This window comes from Oryctolagus cuniculus, chromosome 2 (assembly GCF_964237555.1).
Source record: "Oryctolagus cuniculus chromosome 2, mOryCun1.1, whole genome shotgun sequence".
Lineage (NCBI taxonomy): Eukaryota > Metazoa > Chordata > Mammalia > Lagomorpha > Leporidae > Oryctolagus > Oryctolagus cuniculus.
This window is the reverse complement of record NC_091433.1, coordinates 20,362,820-20,387,133: the sequence shown is the minus strand read 5'-3', so window position 1 is coordinate 20,387,133 and position 24,314 is coordinate 20,362,820. Positions and strand designations below refer to the sequence as shown.

Here is a 24,314-nt window from a genome sequence, read left to right as displayed (position 1 = left end):
CCCGCATGGGAGACCTGGAAGAAGCTCCTGGCTCCTGGCTTTGGATCCATGTGGCTTTGGCCATTGAGGCCATCCGGGGAGTGAACCAGATAGATCTCTTTCTCTCTGTCTGCCCCTGCCTCTCCGTAACTCTGCTTTTCAAATAAATAAATAAATCTTTAAAAAAAAGAATCATCATCTGCCTTAATTATAAATTATTTGCTAATGTTATATAATACAATAATCAGTGCAAAAACTTGACTCATTCTCTTTACCAGAAGTATTGTAGCAAACAGCTACCTATTCAGTGTATATTTTAGAAACAGAATGCTAACATATAAGTCATTCAAAGATGGTTTACTGGGGCCGGCACTGTGGAGTAGCGGGTAGGGCCACAGCCTGCAGTGCCAACATCCCATATGGGCACTGGTTTGAGACTCGGCTGCTCCACTTCTGATCCAGCTCTCTGCTATGGCCTGGGAAAACATTAAAAGATGGCCCAAATCCTTGGGCCCCTGCACCCATGTGGGAGACCCGGAAGAAGTGCCTGGTCCTGGCTTCCAATCAGCACAGTTCTGGCCATTGTGGCCAATTGAGTGAACCAGTGGATGGAAGACCCCCACCCCCGCCTCTAATTCTCTCTCTGTGTAATGTTGACTTTAAAATAAATAAATAAATATTCAAAAAAATGACTCACTTTAAAAATGAAAGATAGTTTACAGTTTAATTTGTTTTTATTTCACGTCTTCCCTTCGTAATCTAGATACTACTGATAGAGCTGAGGAAGCACGCGTCATCCCTGAGTCACCCAGGTCCACGCCAACACACCTCAGCTAACACCTGGCAGCTCTCATCACAGCAGGCAAGGAGGAGAGGGGTAAGACAGCCGAGTGGAAGCCAAGCAGCTCCTTCACGGCCCAGTCAGTGCCCAGTGTTGCTGACATGATTATCTGCTGACTGGTTTCACAAAGTCCAAACACGCTCTCCAGGGAGAACACCTGGCAACAGAGCTTGGTATTGGAATGTCCAGGGGAATGGATCTGAAGAAGAAAAAGTAGAAAAGAAGAAAAGGTCCCCATCAGGAATGGGGACAAAAACTCATAGCAGGGGGAACCAATTGGTTAAATAAGCAACAGACAGCAATGTCAAAAATACCCAAATTAAAAGGCAAAAGAGGAAAGCTACTAGTGATGTCAACTGTACTTCTAATCGTCTGGGCTGTACCGGCTAAGCAGAGCAGGCAGTACTGAGAGTTCATCTCTGGGTCACAGCAGAAAAAAAGCTGATTGCTTCAAAGAGATTCTTTCTTAATGAACAAGATCAACAGGCAACTTACCTGACCCCTCATCACAGACATCTGACTTTCAAAAGTGGCTTTGTCAAATCCTTTGTCAGTCTATCACAGGACAGAGAAAAATTATTATAATTCCAAAAATCAAGATCTTTGAAACAAATATTTGAAAACAATGGAATTTCTTCAATTCAGCAGATAAAGCCATTAGCAAGTGTTCCTAATGGGTAATACAATATGAAGAGGGTATTTCTACCTGATGCATTTTGTGTACCCCGAGAATGGTAAGAACACTTTTATTTATTTATACGTCAACTTGTCCAGAAAGGAACAAGCCAATGGGTTTAAGGGAATTAACTCACAGCAGGTCATCAACATGTCATTTCATTTATAGAGTTTGTAAAAATTCAGACAATTCATGAAATGTTAATGTAAGCTCCCTTCAAGGAATACTCATAGGAAGTGTAGCTTTAAAATTTATGCTCTTGTAAAGTAAAGCTGCCAATTCCTCTGTTATGTCAGGTTCTACTGCACGCAGCAATATAAGAAGTAGTAAATTACACGTTAGCTCTATGAAGAAAAATCTGCTAAGACTTCATTTTCTGCAATAAGCAAAGTGTTAAATATTTACCTTAAAAAGTTCATAAAGATCTTCACACAAATCTTGCACAAAGTTCATGTCAGAAATATACGGGAGAATCAAGTTTCTTATTTCTTCAGAAAAAGGAACTTTTGCTTGAGGAAGCCACGCCCAGTGAAATGGATCTAAGAGAAAAAAGTATTCTTATCAGGGACAGGAAATGGTTCGGTGAGACACACACTTATCCTACCTCTTTCTCACAACTCCTAGGTGATCCCAAGAAAGACGGCAGGAAAGAAACTCTCAGTACACAACTCCCTTTGCTGGCTGTCTTATTCAGAGTTCAGGTTTTGATCGGCAACTCACACGGTAAAGCACAGTGTGGTCTTACTGGAACTAGCTATATTTCAGAGTTTTAGTCAAGAGTCAAAATTGGATAAATCTATCTCAAACTGCCCTATCTCAAAATAAATCATTTTAGAGTGTATTTTGTTCCTGAGTTGAGAAATACCTACGCTTTGCTCACAGTCCCAGGCTGAACAGCATGGCTGAGGGCTTCACGCCCTCCATAGCTGCTAATCAGGAAGTGAGCCACTTGATACACAGATGCTCTAAAAAGTTAAACCAGGAGGTAAATAGGTAAGTGGGTTTAAAGGACAACAGATCCATGTCTGGGTTAACTCTAGGTCTTACCATAAGAACATCATCAGTGCCAGGACTAGAAAAACCTGTATGACAGTGGAATCTTCTAAATTCAGATTCCTGCAAGAAAGTTTAAGGTGGGGCCAGCACTGTGGCACAGTAGGCTAAGCCTCTGCCTGCAGTGCCAGCATCCCACAGGGGTGCCAGTTTGAGTTCTGGCTGCCCCACTTCCCATCCAGCTCTCTGCTATGGCCTGGGAAAGCAGTAGAAGATGGCCTAAGTGCTTGGGCCCCTGCCCTCGCATGGAAGACCAGGAAAAAGGGGCTGGCTCCTGGCTTGGGATTGGCCCAGTTACTGCTGTTGCGGCCATCTGGGGAGTGAATCAGTGGATGGAAGACCTCTCTTTCTCTCTCTCTCTACCTCTGCCTCTCTGTAACTCTGCCTTTCAAGTAAATAAATAAATCTTAAAAAAAAAAAAGCCACCAGGGAGATAAAACACCTGATCTTTATGCTATAAAATGCAAAGCAAATAATGCATAGAACAAGAAGAAACTGACAAAATCACAATCACAGTGATCCTTAATTACCTCTCAAAATCACCATCTGAAAGCCAGATCAAGTGGTCAGAAATCAGTCAACAATATAATACGACCAACAGCTATGAAGCATTCAAGTTTTCATTGATAATTCTGTGTCAAACACATTGTTTTCAAATATGACCCTTGAACAATGAGGCCTCAGAAGTACCAACCCCTTGTGCAGCCAAAAATCCACGTATGACATTCAATAAGAGGTGGCTATGAAATTATTATAGTAATAGTAGGGTTATGTACCTAGAGTTCACTTTATGCAGTTATGATTTAACACGGCATCTCAATTGTGAATGGTACTATGTATGATGTGCTTGTGTGCCTAAGTTTTCACAACTTTTAACTTGTTTAAGATACATTTATTTATTTGAAAGGTGGAGCAATAGAGACAGAGGAGAGATGTCTTCTACCCACTGGTTTACTCCCCAAATGGCTGCAATGATTAGGTCTGGGCCAGGCTGAAATCAGGAACAGGAACTCCATCCTGGTCTCCCACATGGGTAGCAGGGCTCAAGTATTATCCACTGCCTTCCCAGGTGCATCAGCAGGGAGCTGGATCAGAGGCAGAGCCACCAGTACTCAAGCCAGCACTCCAATATGGAATGATGGTGTCCCGAGTGGCGGCAGCTTAACCCACTGCACCACAACGTCCGTCCCAAATTTAACTTTTTTATAATGGATTTCTGAATGCTTTATGGTAGTGACAGACTACTACCTACATATATTTTATGCATTCATGACATACCTTTTTCTTAAATTCTATAATATTTCTAGGGTTAGTCTATGACTTTTTTCTAATTGTTACAAGTCTCAAAAAAGAAATCCCCATACAAAGGGACCTGCAGTTCAAACCTGTGTTACTCAAAGGCCAACTGCACAACTCTCCATATTGATTGTATATAAGATCATACAGAAATGTCTAACAAATTGCAAAAAACACCAACATCCACACAAGCCATATTCACAAATCACAATACAGGAAACGACAATGGATAGTTAGGAAAAAATAGCAAGAATGGACACTAAAGAAAAAAACCTAGAAATTTTACAATCAAACAAAATACTTCTAAATTATTTCTGTCAAAAAGAAAATTATGGCCGGCGCCGCGGCTCACTAGGCTAATTCTCCGCCTGCGGCGCCAGTACTCTGGGTTCTAGCCCCGGTTGGGGTGCCGGTTCTGTCCCAGTTGCCCCTCTTCCAGTCCAGCTCTCTGCTGTGGACCGGGAGGGCAGTGGAGGATGGCCCAAGTGCTTGGGTCCTGCACCTGGCTCCTGGCTTCGGATCGGCGCAGCGCGCCAGCCGTAGCAACCATTTGGGGGGTGAACCAACAGAAGGAAGACCTTTCTCTCTGTCTCTCTCTCTCACTGTCTAACTCTGCCTGTCAAAAAAAATTATAAAAAAAGATCAGAAGGTATGAATATGTAAAGCAGCACCTATCTAATCTGTGGATTGGCCAAAATGATACCCAGAGGAAAATACTGGCCTAACACGCATTTACAGAAAGCAATTCAAGATGAACACAATGGAAAAATAACAGAAAACAAATCAATGAAAAAGAAAAAGTAAGCTGAAATTCTAATAATAAAATAAAGCCAATCTGAAAAAGCAAAATAAGTAAGGTTAATATACACTGACAGACAAAACTTTGGCAATACTAACAATGAAAAATATTCCATTAACAGAATAAGAATTTCAAAAAGGAATTTAAAAACCTTTTTAAAGATACAGATTATTTTTAGCATTTATTATATTTTAAAACATGCATAAAAATTTAAAAAATGAGCTCCCATATTCCCAATAACGAAATTTAATTGCTACCAAATTTTCACAAAATTTGCTTCATCTATTCCCCTCTGTCCCACTTCCACAAGTATTTTAAGGTGAATTTCAGATATCATTCCATCATATCCCCTGAATTCTTAACATGCACAGAGAAGAGATTTTTGTTTTAACTATAAGAAATTTCTATATGCCACAAATCTAAAACTCAAAATTTCATGGACAATTTTAAGGGAAAAAAATGTCTAAAAGTGGCTCAAGAAGAAATGGAAAACCCAACCTCTAATCATAGCAGAGACTTGGGAAGGCAATTATAGCATTACTCACTGTAAGGGGTGAGGGAGCCAGAGGGTGGAAGACATGTTGAATTTGTTTTATAAGTGAATACAATACTGTTCCACCAAAATATTGAAATAACTCCCATGCTATAAATATTTTTTAAATTGCAAAGCTACCAAACATTTTCCAAGGCTAACATATATTTACAAATCTAAACATCAAAACCAAACAAGTATCCAGAAATAAGGAAACACATAGCATGACCCACGTTGTGTGTATCTTTGCATCCCCAGTGCCTAACCTGAGCCCTAGTGATTATATCTCACTGAGTTTTTCCTGCTATTTTGATATCCACAATTTTGTTTGCTTCTCACTCTAGAAAAGCGTGGTATTATAGAATCTATAGCAGGTTCTAAATACTCACATGCTCTCCATTCATCAGGATGTTTAAAAGGAAATGCTAGACCATTATCAATTGCAGCTATTTTAATAAGTGATTCTTTATCATTGATCCAGTTTGACTCCTAAGAGGAAAAAAATGATAAAGCAATTTACATAAATATTTCCAAAGGATAAATTATTTAAAATAATTATTGAGGCTTCAGGACATATTCTTTTTGAAGAGCACATAAAAATTAAAAAATAAGTAGTCAGGCAGAACATAAATTCATCCAGAAAGGGAAGAGACTGTTTAAAAGCCAGTGGGGGCAGGCAGGGTGTGGTGTTGTGGCACAGCACGTTAAGCAGCTTCTTGGGATGCCCACATCCCATACTGGGGAGCCACTTCCTCTACTTCCTATCGAGTTCCCTGTTAATACAATTGAGAGGCAGCAAAGGATGGCTCAAGCACTTGGGGGATGTGCATGAGGTTGCAGGCTCCTGGCTTTGACCTGGTGCACTCCCTGGCTGTTGTGGGCATTTGGGGAGTGAGTCAGTAGATGGATGGAAGTCTCTCTCTCTTGCTCTCTCTGTTGTGCTGCCTTTCAAGAGGATAAAAATAAATAAATGTTGTTATCTTTAAAAAGGGGCATTTTATAACCGTGATTTGGTATTATATGTTTACTCAGTAATGGTTTCCACCTTTGGAGAAGAGAACTTGAAAATATCAGAATTTTAAAAACTGATGCCCTGATAATTAACTGCTAGATGTACTGCTTTAATGTTTGACATCTGCAAAATGCAACTATTATTTTAAAGATAACAATAGAAAATTACCTTGTTGGGAGTTAACCTTGCTTAAGGTCCAATAGAAATAATTAGGTCAAATATAAAATGTTTCTAAATCAAACTCCCCCAAAGACCATAACTAAATATAACCACGTCCAGGGGAGGGAAGCTTAAAGTATTCGGGATCACAGAATGTAGGTCATTACTAACGTCCAGATTCTTCTGCAGCAGAGATGAAGAGCTCTGGAGCAAATAGTCCCTAGTATTTAAAGACAGATGGTTGCTATTACTAAGATAAAATAAGAGAGAGTGCAAAAGGCAAATTTTTTTGAAGATTTGTTTATTTATTTATTTGAAGGCAGAGTGACAGAGAGAGGGGGAAGGACAGGGAGATCTTCCATCTGCTGGTTCACTTCCCCATACGCCCAGAACTGTTGGGGTTAGATCAGGCTGAATCCAGGAGCCAAGGTACCTGAGCCATCCTCTGTTGCCTCCCAGGCACACTAGTAGGAAGCTGGATTGGAAGTGGAGTAGCAGAGACTCAAACCAGGTACTTGGATATGAATTGCAGGCATCCCAAATAGTAGCTTAATCTGCTGTGTCATAACACCTGCTCTGCAAAGGGTAGTTTTTCAAATTTAAAGGTACTATAGTGAACACTCACGTGATTGATACATGTCAGGTTTCTCTAAGCTTACATCAAATGTGTTCACTTCAATGAAAATGTACTAAGTGCAAAAGAATAAAGTTTTTGGCAAAACTTAATTGCTTAAGATATATCAATGAAATAAATTCAGGAGCTATGATAAATATTTATGTTTGCATGTGCTTTTTATACTCACTTCTGCTATAACTGCCATTTATTTTTATGTCTATCATTCTTTTCTATTTATAACTTAATTTGGATATAATATATACATAATAAACCTCATTTATTAAAGTGTAGAACTGGGTAAGCCTTCATCCAGTGGTTTCCCTGGATCCCTTGCCCGTCTACCCCTCCTTCCCCCAACCCTATCCCTTCACTTATCTGCTTTTATCACTAGGGACTAGTTGGCATTTTCTAGCTTTTTACATAAATGGAATCATGACGTATGTTTCCTCTATGTTTAGCTTATTTCTGACTTTAAGATTCATTCATGTTACTCTGTGTATCCAGATTGTTCACTATTATTGTGAAGCACTATTAATATTAATATGTATCTTTAATCTCCTTGATAAACAAAAGTACAAACTTTTTAAAGTGATGCAACTGCTTTAAGTAATAACTTTGGAACACAGAGAAAAATACTAGAGAAATTTCTTTTAATCAATTAAAATTTTTCTCAAATGTACAGATTATATTTCCAACTTTAAAAATGCATTCTAAAAACAGCTATCTAAAATTTAAACTTAAGTACTCAAAGTTAATAGCAATCAGTCTAAAATTTTAACAGTGTTAAGAGTTTATGCAACCTGTTATGTAACTTAAAACCAGCTTTTTAAAAGCAGCAGAAGCGCTTTTTGCAAGTTCAGTGGACATGACTCACAGGTCAAGCACACATATTCCATTTGATTAAGTAATACTATATTACCTAATACTGAATCAAGACTCAGGAAGTAATTAGTAAAATATAAAAATGTTCACCAAAAATATCAGAAGTCTTTATTATATCAAAGCAAAAATAAATCTGGTACTTCAAAAAATTCCCTAAGCTCTAAAAAAGTACGGAGCTGGGGCCAATGGCATGGCATAGCAGATTAAGCTGCTGGCTGTGATGCCACTGGCATCCCATACCAGAGCCAGTTCAAGATCCAGCTGCTCCACTTCTGATCCAGTTCTCTGCTAATGTGCCTGGGAAAGGAGTAGATGGGTCCCTCCAGTCACGTGGGACACCCAAATGAAGCTCCTGTCTTGGCCTGGCCCATCTCTGGCTATTGCAGCCATTTGGGGAATGAATCGGCAGATGGAACTTGCTCATACATATGCTCTCTCCCTGTAACTCTGCCCTTCAAATAAAAAATACTGAGTTAGTATCATTCTTTTAGTCCAATACAAAATTTAAAAAAAGCAGCTCAGAAGTAATACAAAACAGAAGCAAGGGATGCAACATAAACAAGTATTGGCAAGAAAAAGGATGAGACAAACAAAGAAAGGAGACTAAAAAAAAGTATTAATAAACAAATGAGGGGCCAGTGCTGCGGCATAGCAGGTAAAGCTGCCATTTGCAGTGCCACATCCTATATGGGCACCGGTTTGAGTCTTGGCTGCTCCACTTCCGATTCAGCTCTCTGCTATGGCCTGGGAAAGCAGTAGAAGATGGCCCAAGTCCTTGGGCCCCTGCACCCACATGGGAGACCCAGAAGAAGCTCCTGGCTACTGGCTTCAGATCGGCACAGCTCTGGCCGTGCAGCCATCTGGAGAGTGAACCAGTGGATGGAATACCTCTCTCTCTGCCTCAGCCTCTCTGTAACTCTGCCTTTCAAATAAAATAACTCAATCTTAAAAAAAAAAAAAAAGCAAGTGAAGGAGAGAATGGTAAAAAAACCTTCAAGGATGCTTTTACTGAAATGGAATATATACTTTTTTTTTTTTTTTTTTGGTTTTAAGTTTCCTTACCTCAAGGTCAGTTTTCTTGTCACATTTCTCCTTTTCATATCTGATTAACCAATTGTCATTTCCCCTGTCTTTCAAAACAAACAAAAAACCTGTTACTTCATTTTACAGACATTATAGCTTAGTATCAAAAGGGAAAAATCTATAGTCACCTCTCAATTTCTGAAACTCTGATTGGTTTTCTATAGCATATATTTTCCCACATTATAAGTTCCAAAGGTAAACTAAATAAAACCATGTTAGCTAACATTTAATTAATGTTTTCTCTTTGCCATACATTGTTGAAAGTGTTTAACATGTATCAATTAATTTAATCCTAGCAATCAACCTGTGAGGTAGGTACAATTTGTAAATCCAGGTTATTAAAATTAAAGTTAACTCTTCTACCCCTTGGGAAAAATAGCATCTACCCTTATTGCTAAGCAAATTTCCAAGTAGGCTTCCCTAATGCCAATATAGGAGTATTCTAGATTGTACAGCAGCTTTTATATTGATCTAAAACCATATTAATTAGGAAGGTAATGCTAGAAAGTTACATGATGCTTTTTCAAAAGCTAATACAAATAAGAAAACATGTTTTATGTATTCATTTATTAGAGGAGGGAGAGAGAGAAAACATGCTCACTGCCATTCACCAGTCCACTCCAAATGCCCGCAATGGCTAGGACAGGTCGGCTCAACGCCAGTAGCTGGGAACTCAGGCCAGGTCTCTCATGCTAGGGGCAGGAACCCAATTACCCAGGCCATCTCCACTGCCTCCCCCGAGTCTGCACCAGCAGGAAGCTGCAATCAGGAGCTGGAAGTGGGCATCAAAACCAGGAACTCTGACACGGATTCTAAGCATCTGAACCAATGTCTTAACAGCTAGGCTAAAATGCCCACCGCGAAAACATTTTTTTTTTTTTTTCCAAATAAAAAGTTTTCAAACTTCGGAGCACATCAGAATTATCCCCAGGGCTCATGAAAACAGCTTGCTGCCCCCAGCTGCAGAGTTTCTGCTTCAGTGGGTCTTGGGGGGCATGGGAGAAGACGGAGGTTTAGGAAGCTCTCACACAGTGCTGACCCTGAGTCAGGGAATCCTGCTGTGGATTAAGTACACCACTGCTCTTTACAACACAGAAAAACATTCAAAGTTTAATGTATTCATAGACTACACTAACCGTTACTTAACGTCAAAATACGCTTCTGAAATAAGTTACACCATCAAGTTCTCATTACTCAAGGAAGAGTCTTCAAATCATCTGTGGAAAACGTGCATCAGGAAAAAACGACACGCGGATTCTGAGACACGTTTGCAGCCAGGTAACTTTCTGAAGTCCCCTAATACTCCTGCTATACAGACAACATTTCGAATGCCTTGCTTGCTCCTGACCTGAGGGAACTCCTGTCCCAGGAGAAGGAAGAGGTCTCTGCACTGGGCAGGTGTCTGCACAGGACCGATTCTGCTCAGCTCTACATCTCTGTTTTCCAAGGCACAGAGAAGAAGTGGCCTCAAGACTTCTACTTTAATACGGATTCAAGAATAAAGTTCAAAAGCTAACAAGCTGTGAGTGAACAAAAGAAATAACTGTAATACCTGTGTTTCTGATGATGTAATCCAAAACCACCAGCCTTTCAAACTGCGACTGAAATTGTTTCCTAATATTCTCAGGCAAAGGATCCGCTTCAAATTTCCTAAGCCAATATTCAGCCTCCTTGTAACCTTCAACAAATAACTGAAAGGAACCAATCTATAATTTTAAGAACTACAGTTAGAAAAGAAAAGTATGAAAACAAAAGGATTAATTTTTAATTTCTCAGCAGTACTGTCACAAACACAATAAGACAAGCAAGAGTTAATGTTGATTTAGATAAGCCACATTTATCAAGAAACTATTTTTATACACTGATTTTAAATAATCACATGAAGAGTATATCAAATAAAAAATGCTCAACTTTGGACTTTCAAGGAGCAAGCCAGCTATTTTAGGACAATTTTAAAAAAGAAAATAAGTATACCCTTCAAGGTAACAATCTTAACAAGAAAGCCATTTTCCAAAATGCGGCAAAATGAATTTAATTATGGAGGCCAAATTCTATCCTTATCTTGGTTATTTAATAATACTGCAATTTTATCTTACCGTAGGAACATTTCAGGATTAATTTAGTCAACAAACAGAATGAATTATTTTACCAAGCAGATTAAAGAACTTGTTATAAATTTTAAAGAACTGATCAATTAATCATAACCTGTGTAGTGATTTTTTAAAACGTGTCCTTTCCTTGCATTTATGTCTATTTTAAAAGTATTTTTATTACTAAAATTACTAGTTAGCATTCAACAGTTTGCTAGAGAAAGAAAGCACATTTAAACAGTGGATGGCACTGTTACCCTAGGGTCAGGTAACCCAATCTGCCTCACAAACACCAACAAACAGATCACCACAACCACAAAGAAAAATCTGTTTTTGACCCTGACAGTTTATGTTTCTGCTGTTCACATGAAATTTTAATGATTTGCTAAAACTTTTTAAATTAAGTACCCATAGTTCTAAAATACAGAAATAACATCTCCTCCAGTCGCACTTATTTCAGGACAAGGTCTTGGAAACACTTTCACACATCCTGCCTGCCTTCTTGGAGTACAACTAAATAAAAAAGCTAAATTAACCACGCAGCTGTACTCAAATTCATTGATCTAAATATAGGTACAGCATCAACTAAACAACAAAATCACAGGACAAATACATTTTAAAAATAATAAATCCGAGAGCTTTCTCTAGAATGCCTTTCCCTATCCCTTAGATAAGCTGCTAATCATTCTCAGGTTTATTTAAAGAGGGAAGAAAAAAAAAATCTACTGAATATGTAGTTAGTAAACATAGTGACTTCATTTCCGGAGCCTTCACTACATGCCAGGTACTTGACATGAACTTGTTGATTTTATCCCTACAACTACCTCCCTCTAACCTGGGCTGCCCAGGTCTCCGAGCTAACTAGCAGAGACGCTGCGGCCGCAACCTGGGACTCACTCCAGACCTGCGCCTGCAGTCATTACTTCATAAAACCTTTGATGCTACCTCTCTGGAAACAGTCTCACCCCTTCAAACTGTCAGGCACCCCTTTCCCATCCTGTCGGAGATTCCTGAATTTACCATCACACGGACAGTGTGAAATCGCTTGTGTACTGTAAGCTCCTTAAAGGCCAAAGTGTTTTCTTTACAGTTAAATCCACAGCCTGGAGCACAATGTCTGGCACACTGGCACCCACCTGCCCCAAGCAAAGCTCCCCAGAGTGACTTACCTTAGGAGGGAGCCCTATCCGATGAAACTTTCTGCCTACTTTCGGCACTTTTTCTAAAGCGTACTTTTTGCCTCTTGATTTGGCACGGTCAATTGCACTGTAGTTAAATGTCTCACTGACAAGCCAAACCACCTGGAAACATACAGTTTAGTAACATGGTTAGGATTTTCTTCTTGGATTGATGTATTTATTTGAAAGGCAGAACAGAGAGGTAGGAGAGAGGAAGAGGGCAGCAGGAGAGGATGTAAGGGGAAGGGGGGAGGGGGAGAGGTGAAAGGGAGAGAGGGAGAGATCTTCCACTTGCTGATTCACTCCCCAAATGCCTGCAACAGCCAGAAAAGCCAGGGCTGGGCCAGGCTGAAAGCCAGGAGCAAGGAACTCCATCCTGATCTCCCACATTTGTGGCAGGGACCCAAGCACGGGGCCATCCTCTACTGCCTTCCCGGGTGCATCAGCAGGAAGGTGGGTGGGAAGCAGAGTAGATAAGCACTCCAATATAGGATGCTGGCATTAACCCACTGTGCCACAATGCTGGCCTCAAATGGCTAGGATTTGCATTATAGTATTTTTATTCATATACACCATGAAACTCACTCTAATGCTGTAAATGCTCAAGTTCATCCCTGTAATAATTGCCCATGTTTATGCCCTAGAGAACCTGTAATAGAAAGGAATTTGCAAAGCCTGTTAATGGGGGCACATATTTCTTTCTGAAGAGTATAAAAGGAGCCTAAAATTTTCCAGTGCAAGGAATAATACGAGTCTTAGAATGCAGAGTTAGGAATGAATATTTTGAGGAAGGCTTCAGGTAAAAACTTCTAAAGCTCCTGGCCAAACAAGGGCTGTCTTGAGCATTTCTGTTACCTCTACCTTCAACAGGCTCTCTGGATTCCTGTTCTTTTTCTGCTTTCTCAACGCCAGTTTTTCCTCCTCTTTTTGTTAGCACTGTCTGACCACACAGGAACAGGAGACACTCCTTTGGATACTTTGTGGATTTACACTGGAGGCAATTTATACGTCACTCATGACTCTTGGCTTAGCAAAACTGGGCTCAACATCAGGCCTTATCATTAGGAGTTACTGCCAACAGAGTCACAGATAACCAGGTTGTAAATCAGAAGCACAGGTTTCAAAACAAATCCTCCTTTACCTTTGTTTTGGGGACAATGCCCAAATGAAGCTTTTCATCCACAAGGTAGGCGCCAGCTTCGGAGAGATAGCCCTGGTTGGGAAGCAGGCAGCCTCTGCCGAAGCAGCAGGGGCAGCAGACCTTATGAACATATTTGGTCCATTTTGGATTCAGTTGACCATAAGGCTCTTCTGATTTGGGTTTGAACACACCAATAGTTTTCTATACGGGAAAAAAAATCTTATTAGACTTTTATTGTAGATAGATAAATCCATAAAATGCATTCTGAGACTCATTTTCCAGTGTTTACCACCAAAGATTTAAGCACAACCCTCAGGCATGAAGAGGTTTAGTTCCAATCACATTCTGACACGCATTCGCGTTCAACAATCGAAAAGTCAATAATCTTTGGACTGGTTTTCACACTGTCTTCGGACAAACCCCGGGTAAGTGACCCCGTGCCACTGGACCAGATTAGCTCTGATTTCACCCGTTTTACAATACTCCACATCCAAGGCGAGATCAGGTTCTGCCGATCTTTAATTGTTCAAAAACCACAATTATAGGTCGGTGTTATTATTCAAAATCTATTGAATATCCGAATTATATGCCTTTTTGGTCTACTTTCTGTTGTCTATTTTCCCCAACATATTGTATATTTTAACAAGGCAGGGATTTTTTTTTAAAGATTTATTCATTTCAAAATCAGAGTTACAGAGAGAGAGAAGAGAGCCAGAGAGAGAGAGAGAGAGAGAGAGAGATCTTCTACCTGCTGGTACACTCCCCAAATGGCCATAATGGCTAGGGCTGGACCAGGCTGAAGCCAGGAGTTTCTTCCAGGTCTCCCATGTGAGTGCAGGGGCCCAAGCACTTCAGCTATCCTCTGCTGCTTTCCCAAGTGCATTAGCAGGAAGCTGGATCAGAAGTACAGTAGCTGGGACTTGAACCTGCACCCATATGGAATGCCAGCACTACAGACAGCAGCTTAACCCGCAGTGCCACAGCACTGGCCCCAAGGCAGGGACTTTGTTAGGGCTGCCTCTCTACTCAGAACAGTATCTGACACCCAGCATATATTCAAGTAACTGTTAAATGAATTAAAATATAATGACAACTACCAGTTCTTGAAAATAGGAAGATCTGGAATGGTGTTTGGCATAGCGGTTAAGTTGTGCTTGGGATGCCTGCATCCCATATCTGGGCGCCTGGTTCAGGTCCCAGCTTCCTGCTAATGTGCACCTTGGGAGGCAACAAATGATGCGAAAATACTGGATCCTTGCTACCCATGTGGGAGACCCAGACTGAGTTCCATGCTCCTGGTGTCAGCCTGGCCTAACCCTAGCTGTGTCAGGCAGTGAACCAGCAGATGGGAGATCTCTCTCCATTGGGCTCTTTCTCTCTCTTTCTCTCTGCCTTTCAAATAAAAATGAAAATAAAAAGTTAAAATACATAGGTCATAACAAGACACAGTGAACATCTATGTTGTAAGATTCTCCCATCCTAATCCTTTTCTCATTATATTTTTCATTATCCAATTTTAAATAAACTTTTATATAAAAAAATTGCTCATGAATGTTTAAGTCTCTAACTCTTTAGTACCAGTCTGTTCATATTAAATTTAGATAATGAATTATTCTTAGACTAGAAATAAAAATCTTTTAAGTATTTAATAATTGTTTTATATTTCAATAAAATATGAGGCACTAGTTAAAAAAAAAAAAAGTCAACAAGAATAAATTAAGCTCGTGGGGAGGATGTTACAGCATAGCAGATTAAGCTGCCACTTGGGACACCCCCATCAAAACACAGCGCCAGTCTGAGTTCCAGCTACTCTGCTTCCGATCCAGCTTCTTATTTTAATGTGCGTGGGAAAACAGCAGATGATGGCTCAAATACTTGGGTTCTTGCTACCCATACTGGAGACCCAGATGGAGTTTCTGGCTCTTGGCTTCAGCCTGGCCAGCCCTGGCTACTGCAGACTGGGAAGTAAACCAGCAGATGGAAGATCTCCTTCTGTCTGCTTTCCCTCTCTGTCACTCTGCCTTTCAAGTAGATGAAAATAAACAAACATTAAAATATTTTTAAAAATTCAAATTTGGAATAAAGATTGAGAGAGTGACATTATCTAGGACTGACTATATTTAAACTTAAAAAAAATAATATGTTTCAAAATCAACTTTAACCTTTGTCCCTGCCATGACCCAAATTAGGTAAAATTATAAACTTTCTTCCCCCCGAAAAAAAGAACTGCTGGTTATACATGATTTGGAAATCTTTTAGAAAGGTAACACAGATTTTTCAAAAACTTCTAGAGTGTGGAACAAAGTATTATATAGACTTCCTTCTTCTGCCCCAAAATCATATTTTGGTTCATTTTACCTGGTCACATTGCAATACCTTGAAACTTCAAATTACCCAGCCTACTTCCTCTGATAAAATACCAAAAAAAAAAAAAAAATTTCTAGGCCAAAATCTGATTTTCAGAAAAATCAAGTACTTGAAAATGACATTTAGGTAAAGACCTGACTAAATGCAGAACAACTTCACAGCTGAATGTGGGCATTCAATAAATACTTGAAACCAAATATAAAATAACTAAACAGCAAACTGACTTAAAATGATTAGCTCCATTTCTAAATATGAGTGTTTCGGTGAAACGAACATACACACACAAAAAAACCAACTGACCTTTATTTTGGAATATAGGATGCAATTAGACTTAATAGGAAAATATCTTCAGAAACTCACAATGAACAGATTTAAATTAGTTTCCCAAAATTTTTGTTATATATAGTAGGTCTGTGAAATTCTCACCCTCTTAGGATCCTTCACAAAGTAACTTCCGCTTGAACCTTGAGAGATTCTTTCTGGGAAAATTCCCAGTTCTATTGCTTGCTCTGCTTTCAATATGGTATCAGCAAATTCTGGATCATCCAAGAAGGCATTCAGCTCTGAAGCACCAGTAGTTGCTGCACAAAGAAGACAGACTGTGAGAATGCTCATGAGATGGATTAGGTTATGAACATTAGATGTTAAGGGACACCAAATGTAATCAAGCACTGTATAGACTGCACTAATTCTATTTCTTCTTCTTCCCTAGCCCGACTGCTTTTTAAAAGTGTTTTATGTATTTTTAAAATCTTGGATTAACTGGTAATACATGTATATTTTTGTAGGTTACACTTCAATATTTCTGCATATATAACACAGTGTAAACCAATCACAACAGGCAATTATCCTTTCCATTTCCTTATTTTTTTTCTTTGTGTTCCCACTTCTCTCCCTTTTTTAAAGACTTATTTTATTTATTTGAAAGGCAGAGTTACATTGAGAGAGAGGTAGTGGGGTCATCCATCCTCTTGTTCACTACCTAGGTGCCACAACAGCCAAGGCTGGGCCAGGCCAAAGCCAGGAGCCAGGAGCCTGGAGCTTCTTCCAGATCTCCCATGTGGGTTCCGGGGACCTAGCACTTGGGTCGTCATCCTCTGCTCTTTCCCAGGCACATCAGCAGGGAGCTGGATCAGAAGTGGAGCAGCTGGGACTCCAACTGGCTTGACCCCCTCCACCGCAATGCCAGCCCCTCCCACTGCACTGATTCTGTCCTCCAACCCACTTTAGCTTCTAGCTAGTCACACCTGAGATCTTGTCACTACCAAGAACCTCCACCTATCCCTACTTGAAATTTCAAGTACCTCCTATCTTTTCAGTTCAGTCCCTCTGTACAGAGTCCCAAAGTTCTCCACCCCACAACAACCTACAAAGCACTGATGTATGCTGTCATCAGCTTTACCTGCTTTGTGTCCTTACTTCCCTCCCTGGCCAGCTGGAATTATGGCCAATCAATAGAAGACCACTCTTGCTTCCTCCCTTCATCATGGTGACCTGGAAAAATCCTAGTCTTGGTTAAACCCAACTGTCTGTCACCTGCATGCCTGTGCCGATTCAAGCTGAACTTGACCAAAGAAACATACACAAACAAAATAATTTCTGTTTAAATTCCCAATATCACCTCTCTCATCCTCTCTCTCAGCAAATGATCTAGCCTCTCATTTCATAAAGCAAGCAACCAGAAAAAAAAAAAAAAAAAAAAAACTATTACCAGTCCCCAGTGCCACACCTACCTGTCCTCTACTTCACTTTGAAATGCCCCAGGTTCAGTTCATGGTCCTCTGCTCTCCTAGATCAACACTAGTAATGCCCACATTTGTACTTTGAGCCTGAACTTCTGCCCAGTACTTGACGTGTCTGCTTGGATGTTGACTAACAGCTTCAACTTTATTACCCAAAACTGAACTCCTCACTGGTCCAATCCTCCTGAAGGCATCACTTCCACTCTTCCCTAGTTCAGTTCCTGGCAACTCCAAATCTTCTGGTCATCTAGGGTTTCACATGCTCATCCTCCACATCCAATCTATCACCAAGTCATGTTGGCTGCACCTTAAATAAGTACCCAAAATCCAACCCCTCCTTACCATCTCCATTCATTCCACATGATTGGGGTCACTAGCAGCTCTCACCTAAATTATTACAAGAGCCCTCTAATTGGTCTCTTTCACCTGTGCCTCTCTACACTCAACAAGATAAGCTACAGCAACCTTGTTAAAACATTGTACCAAACACTCCAAGAGTTTCCCATCTCACTTGAAGATAGTCCCTAAGCCCTTCACCCAACTGCCTCTAACCACAATTTTTCTGTTCAGCATTTTTCATCTAGTGTACTGTGTAATTTATTCTTTGAACTCCAAGACAAGGATTTCACTGCTGTATCTTTGGAACTTATGTAAGTCCTGGAACATAATAGCACTTAATAAACAATTGCTGAATGGATTGATAATTTTTTTGGATAACAATAATGATTTATTTATATGGTGCTTCAACATTCGTGATGTGTTTTCACATACATTATTATCTAATTATCACAACATCCATCCAAGATAGGATTTTAAAAAATGAGAGATCTTGAAAACAAATTGATAATTAATCATGTAAAGTGGCAGATAAGCCAAAAGCTTTTCACAATTTAGAAGGCATTTAAACACTTTCCTTAAAGTTTATCTAATTCAGACAGAAATAAAAGTTATTTACTAATTTTTTAAAGTTTATGCTGAGAAAAATATTACAAGAAGGGCTACTGAGAATATTTAACTTATCCAAAAGAATAAATAATTGAAATATTTCAATCATATATGTACAACTGATATGTAAAAATCAAGTCATTTTTGCTTATCTTTCCAAATTCTTTTTTTCTTGTTCACTTGGAAAAGGGAACAGTATTTAGTGACTTACAAATATCTGAATACATAAATATGCCAAAACAATTACCATTAGTCAAGTGATATTTCTTCTACATCAGAGATTCCTGAGTCCTGAACAAAAGAATGAATCTGGAAAGTTTTCTGTTCCAACCTTTCACCCAGTACTGGTATAACTCCCATAATACATCACTAGAGAAAGTGGTCTTTGGGCCAATGCTTAAACACATTCAAAAAGATCACATTTCTTAAATGCTTCTCTTTGTCTTTGTGAAAGCAATAATATAATAAACTTCATTTTCCAGAAACAAAATAAGTCTCTAGCAGTTTCAGCCTCTGACCTAGACTTGCCATTGATCAAAATAAAAGTCTACCTACTTCTTCCCGCCTGGTGACAGTCCTCCATATAGTCTCCAGAACTGACAACCCAGAGCAGGGACCAGAGACACCAAGCCTGGCCATTAACCCAGAACAACAAGCCCTCTAACCCTGCATTAGCAACACACTGCTAACTCATTAATCAAAGGGCTGAACTCCAAGACCACTTTTGGTTTCTTCCATTCTGTACTTGAGCAGTTCTTTTGGCCACTAGTTCAAAGTTCTTGGGAAAAACTGATATTAAAAGATAAGCTTATGATGGTGCAAAAAATCTGAAATCCATGCATACAAGGGCTCTTCAGACACTTCACAGAAAATGTGTATTATGGAAAACTATGCATGGATTTCAAAATTTTTTGTATCAAAATAAACTTACCTTTTAACTTCTTTTTGTTTTCATGAATTTTGTGAAGTGTCCTAATACGTGCAGCCCTTGACATTACTACTGTTAAATGTTACCAAACTGGTTTGTGGATGATATTTTGAGAGTCCATCATAGAAACTACTTTTGCTGCTGTCATGGAGCCCAAGATCATCCTGAATACTTTTTTTATGATTTATTCATTTATTTATTTGAGAGAGACAGAGACAAGAAGAGACGAGAGAGCAAGACTTTTCATCCACTGGTTCACTCTTTAAATGGCCACAAGAGCTGGGGTTGGACAAGGTCGAAGACAGGAACCTGGGACTCCATCTGTGTCTCCCATGTGGGTGGCAGGGGTCCAAATCCACTGCATTCCCAGGTGCATCAGCAGCAAGTTGGATCGGAAGCAGAGTAGCCAGGACCCGAACAGGCACTCCGATAAGGGCTGCTGGCACTATAAGCACTGGCCTAACCCACCGTGCCACAATGCTGGCCCCTTGAATATCTAATTTAATATTCAGTTTCACCCAAAATTGGAATTCAGTTTCAACCAAAATTGAAACATTCCCATAAAAAAGGCCATGAGATTCTCATCCCTTTTCTCTTTGTCTCTAATGAGAATCTCAGACAAATGAGGTACTATCCACCCTACAGCAAACTGTGCCTTCTTTCATTTAAGGATGGTCTGGGTTTACCGTAACAGAAAGGTACTTACATCCAGAAAGACACTTAAAAACAAAAACAAAAACAGAAAAGCTTGATCTTTTACCAACTGTCTAAAATCAAAGTAACTGCTTTTAGTAGATGTTTTCCTTAACTGACATTTACATTCTACAATTTTATTTCTTTTTTAAAAATTTTTATTTATTTTGAAAGGCAGAGTTAGAGAAAGAGAGAGAGGTCTTCCATCTGCTTCTTCACTTCCCAGATGGCCACAATGGCCAGAGTTGGGCCCATCCAAAGCCAGGAGTTTCTGGGTCTCCCATGTGGGTGCAGGGGCTCAAGCACTTGGACCATCTTCCACTGCTTTCCCAGGCGTATTAGTAGGGAGCTAGATTAGAAGTGGAGCAGCTAGGACTTGAACCGGCACCCATATGGGATGCTGACACTGCAAGTGGCAGCTTAATCCACTATGCCACAATTTTCCTAATCTTATTAACTTGGAAGACACTCCCAGATGTCACTGCTTCAAGACAGACGTGCTATGGATTATCTAGTTGAAGGTTTGTTGCCTTTTTTTTTTTTTTTTTTTTTTTGGACAGGCAGGGTGGACAGTGAGAGAGAGAGAGACACAGAGAAAGGTCTTCCTTTGCCATTGGTTTACCCTCCAATGGCCGCCGCGGCCGGCGCACCACGCTGATCCGAAGGCAGGAGCCAGGTGCTTCTCCTGGTCTCCCATGGGGTGCAGGGCCCAAGCAATTGGGCCATCCTCCACTGCACTCCCTGGCCATAGCAGAGAGCTGGCCTGGAAGAGGGGCAACCGGGACAGAATCTGGAGCCCCGACCAGGACTAGAACCCAGTGTGCCAGCGCCACAAGGCAGAGGATTAGCCTATTGAGCCACGGCGCCGGCCGGTAGCTTCATTTTTTAAAATTTTTTTGCAACTAAAATTACTGGGGCAGGCATTTAGCCTGGTGGTGAAACTGCCCACAGTCCACACTAGAATACCTGGGCTTAATACCCAGCCCCAGCTCCTGACTCCAGACTTCCTACTAATGCAAACTCTGGGAGGCAGCAGCTAGATGGTGCAAGTAATTGGGTTCCCAGCCTTGGCTGTTACAGGTGTTTGGGTAGTGAACCAGCAAACGGCAATGTGCACGTTCTCCCTCTATCCCACCTCCCTCCCTCTCAATTTTACTACACATATTCCCTCTGGGTCATCTCTAAGAAGAGGTGGTAGTCTTCTAGTGAGGTCCTGGTCCTACTCAAGGTCCTTACTTTTCACAAACGTCCAGCCTGTGCCCAACCCTTTGCCCATGCTATTCCATCAATATGCCAAACTTGTTTCCCTGTTCCTTCACACTTCAATGTTATCGCAAAATAATCTGAGTCCTTGGAAGTCAGACTCATTCTCTGATGCATCTCAAGTGCCTCAAACAAGACCCAGCTCATGGTAGGCCCTCTAAAAATCTGCTTGAAACATTAACAAACCATCCTACTGACCACACTTTTAGTTATTAAGTGGTCCTTTAGAAAGCGAAAAACGGGGGGCGGGGGCTGGCACTGGGGTATCTGTAGCAGGTAAAATCATGCAGCGCCGGCATGCCATATGGGTGCTAGTTCGTGTCCCAAAGCTGCTCCTCTTCCAATCCAGCTCCCTGCTAATGTGGAAGACGGCCCAAGTGCTTGGGCCCCTGCAACTGTGTAGTAGACCCGGAAGAAGCTCCTGGCTCCTGGTTTCACCTTGGCCCAGTCCTGGCTGTTGAGGCCATTTGGGGAATGAACCAGCTGATGGAAGACCTCTCTCTGTCTCTCTCTCTAACCCAGCCTTTCAAATAAATAAAATAACAAACAAACAAAAAAGCAGAAACTGAAATAAGAAAACCCACTGTATAACCTTTTAAATTTAGTTGAATCTCAGTAACTTGTCAAGTTTTCATTTTAAGGAAATCAGATTGGATTCTTCTTCCCTGAGGATTAGAACTCCATCTGGACCACCTTTACTACGTGTTACCCACCTAACCAGTGTATGTCCTAGGAACAAACGAGATGCTCACAAGCGTGGTGAACTGCAGCCTGCCTCGGGCATTGCAGGGCTATCTGTCTTTCAGATCTCAGATTAGATGCCCCCTCGTCCGCTATGTCCTCCCTGGCTCTAACATCTAGGGCACGGCTCCATGCCTCAGTGGAACCCTCACTTTGCCCGACCCAAGCAGTCTGTAAAAGTGTTGGTTTTAATTGACTGTCTCCCCTCTTAGGTTATAAATTCATATGGAGATACGGCAGACAACCAGGCATCCATTCGCTATAGGTCACTATTGTTTCCTCAAGGCTCTGATTTCCATTGGCACGTAAGTATTTGATGACTGATTTATCTCTGTAATAAATGCTAAAAAGAACAGCTGTACTTTATGCACTGGTTGTGGAATAATCTCCAACATATCTCCACTATCTTTCAAAGTTCACTTATGGAGGAGTGTGAAAATACATGAATATCTGCTCTTCTAGAAACTTCCTTCAACTTAGAACAAACAATACTGATAGTATCAGTTGCTAAAATTACTTCTACTGCGGGCTGGTGTCATGGTACAGCAGGCTAAGCCACTGTCTGCAGCATCAGCATCCCATATCAGGGTGCCACTTTCAAGTCTTGGCTACTCTGTGAAGGCAGTGGAAGGTGGGCCAAGTACTTGGGCCCCTGCCACGCACTGGGAAACCTGCATGGAGTTCCTGGCTCTTGGCTTTAGTCTGGCCCAGCCTTGGTTGTTGTGGCCATTTAGGGAGTGAAACAGCAAATGGAACATCTCTTTCTCTCTCTGTCACTGTACCTTTCAAATAAATAAACTTTTTTCTTTTTTAATTGCTTCTACTGAAATGGACTTGAGAGAAGTTCTAAGAAGTACAGCTATGAAACTAACCACTTTTATTCCAAAGATGTTGTTCAGCATACAGTCCCTTCTCCAAAGACTAAATGACACATTACCCTTTGTCATTCTTAACCTTACAAGCAGTAACTATGTTTCTCTCACTAGCTGCTCAGTAATCTTAACAAACTTGTGGGCTGCCTGCGTCAGGCATCTGACCCATATTTGTACTTTTATTCCAGTCTCACGCTTACTTAGTTCACTACACTTATTTCCCATTCTCATCTTTCTTACTTACTTGCAATTTTCATATTTTGTTTACACATTTATTAGTTATCATGCTGCAAATCATTAAATGACTTAAAAATGTGCACTTTCTTCTACCCTGGTAACTGTGAATTCTAACACTGTGCTCTGTCAGGCTTCTGAGACAGGGTAAGTGCTCCTGGTTTGTATTATCCGGGACCGCAGAGGAATCACCTCACCTCTGTGCTTTCTTAAAATGAGAATAAAAAGTGTTCACTTCCCTGATACTCACGTCACTACTATAACTCATTTATTACGAATTAATATGTGAGGCACACAGAACTTCGCCCAGCACATACTAGCCACTCTGTAGATATTATCTATTAGCATCTTTATTACTTCCCAACTCACTGATTAAAGTGCTAACTAGACCAAGGAATGCCACTAACCCTTCTTCCGTGGCACTGACCCAATAACTGAGTATGATTTATGCGCTATCCAAACTTTGTCACATGTCTTATTAAAATAAAGATAACAAGCCAGCGCCGTGGCTCACTAGGCTAATCCTCCACCTTGCGGCGCCGGCACACAGGGTTCTAGTCCCGGTTGGGGTGCCGGATTCTGTCCCGGTTGCCCCTCTTCCAGGCCAGCTTTCTGCTATGGCCAGGGAGTGCAGTGGAAGATGGCCCAGGTGCTTGGGCCCTGCACCCCATGGGAGACCAGGAAAAGCACCTGGATCCTGGCTCCTGCCATCGGATCAGCGCGGTGCGCCGGCTGCAGCGGCGGCCATTGGAGGGTGAACCAAAGGCAAAGGAAGACCTTTCTCTCTCTGTCTCTCTCTCTCACTGTCTACTCTGCCTGTCAAAAAATAAATAAATAAATAAAGATAACAGACATGACATTCCTTCACTGGTTAAAGCACCTGTGTATATAAACAAAATAGTCAAGCATCATCAATGAAGTTAATAGTAACCTAAAGGCAAGCATTGCTTGGAACCAGAGAATTTTCACGGAATTTTGGATGGTAAAGAACAAAAAAAAAAAATTAATGAGCTCCTAAAAAAACACACACACACACACACACACACAAAATACTAAAAACTCTAGTTAAATTACTCAATCAAACTTTTTAGGAGTGCTTTAAAATTTGTAAACAGTTTTTATAATTCAAAACTATGAAAATAAAAGCTCCATAATAATCACATGTAAAATTATTTTATCACACTTAGGGATC

At 40.5% G+C, this 24,314-nt stretch overlaps 1 protein-coding gene across 3 annotated transcripts in view; it reads right to left on the bottom strand.

The window, feature by feature from the left end:
* Positions 1-24,314, bottom strand: part of PI4K2B (phosphatidylinositol 4-kinase type 2 beta) — a 37,730-nt gene that overhangs the window by 10,710 nt on the left and 2,706 nt on the right. The window contains exons 2-10 of one of the 3 annotated variants that reach the window (XM_051842315.2): positions 16,131-16,285; positions 13,338-13,538; positions 12,188-12,319; positions 10,481-10,634; positions 8,908-8,975; positions 5,566-5,665; positions 1,902-2,035; positions 1,316-1,375; positions 808-1,019 (exon numbers count right to left, since the gene is read on the bottom strand). In XM_051842315.2, the coding sequence (XP_051698275.2) occupies positions 813-1,019; positions 1,316-1,375; positions 1,902-2,035; positions 5,566-5,665; positions 8,908-8,975; positions 10,481-10,634; positions 12,188-12,319; positions 13,338-13,538; positions 16,131-16,285 (1,211 nt within the window). In that variant the 3' untranslated portion in view covers positions 808-812. The remainder of the gene's footprint in view (positions 1-807; positions 1,020-1,315; positions 1,376-1,901; positions 2,036-5,565; positions 5,666-8,907; positions 8,976-10,480; positions 10,635-12,187; positions 12,320-13,337; positions 13,539-16,130; positions 16,286-24,314) is intronic. The other 2 variants (XM_051842323.2, XM_051842324.2) reach the window with 2 other exon arrangements.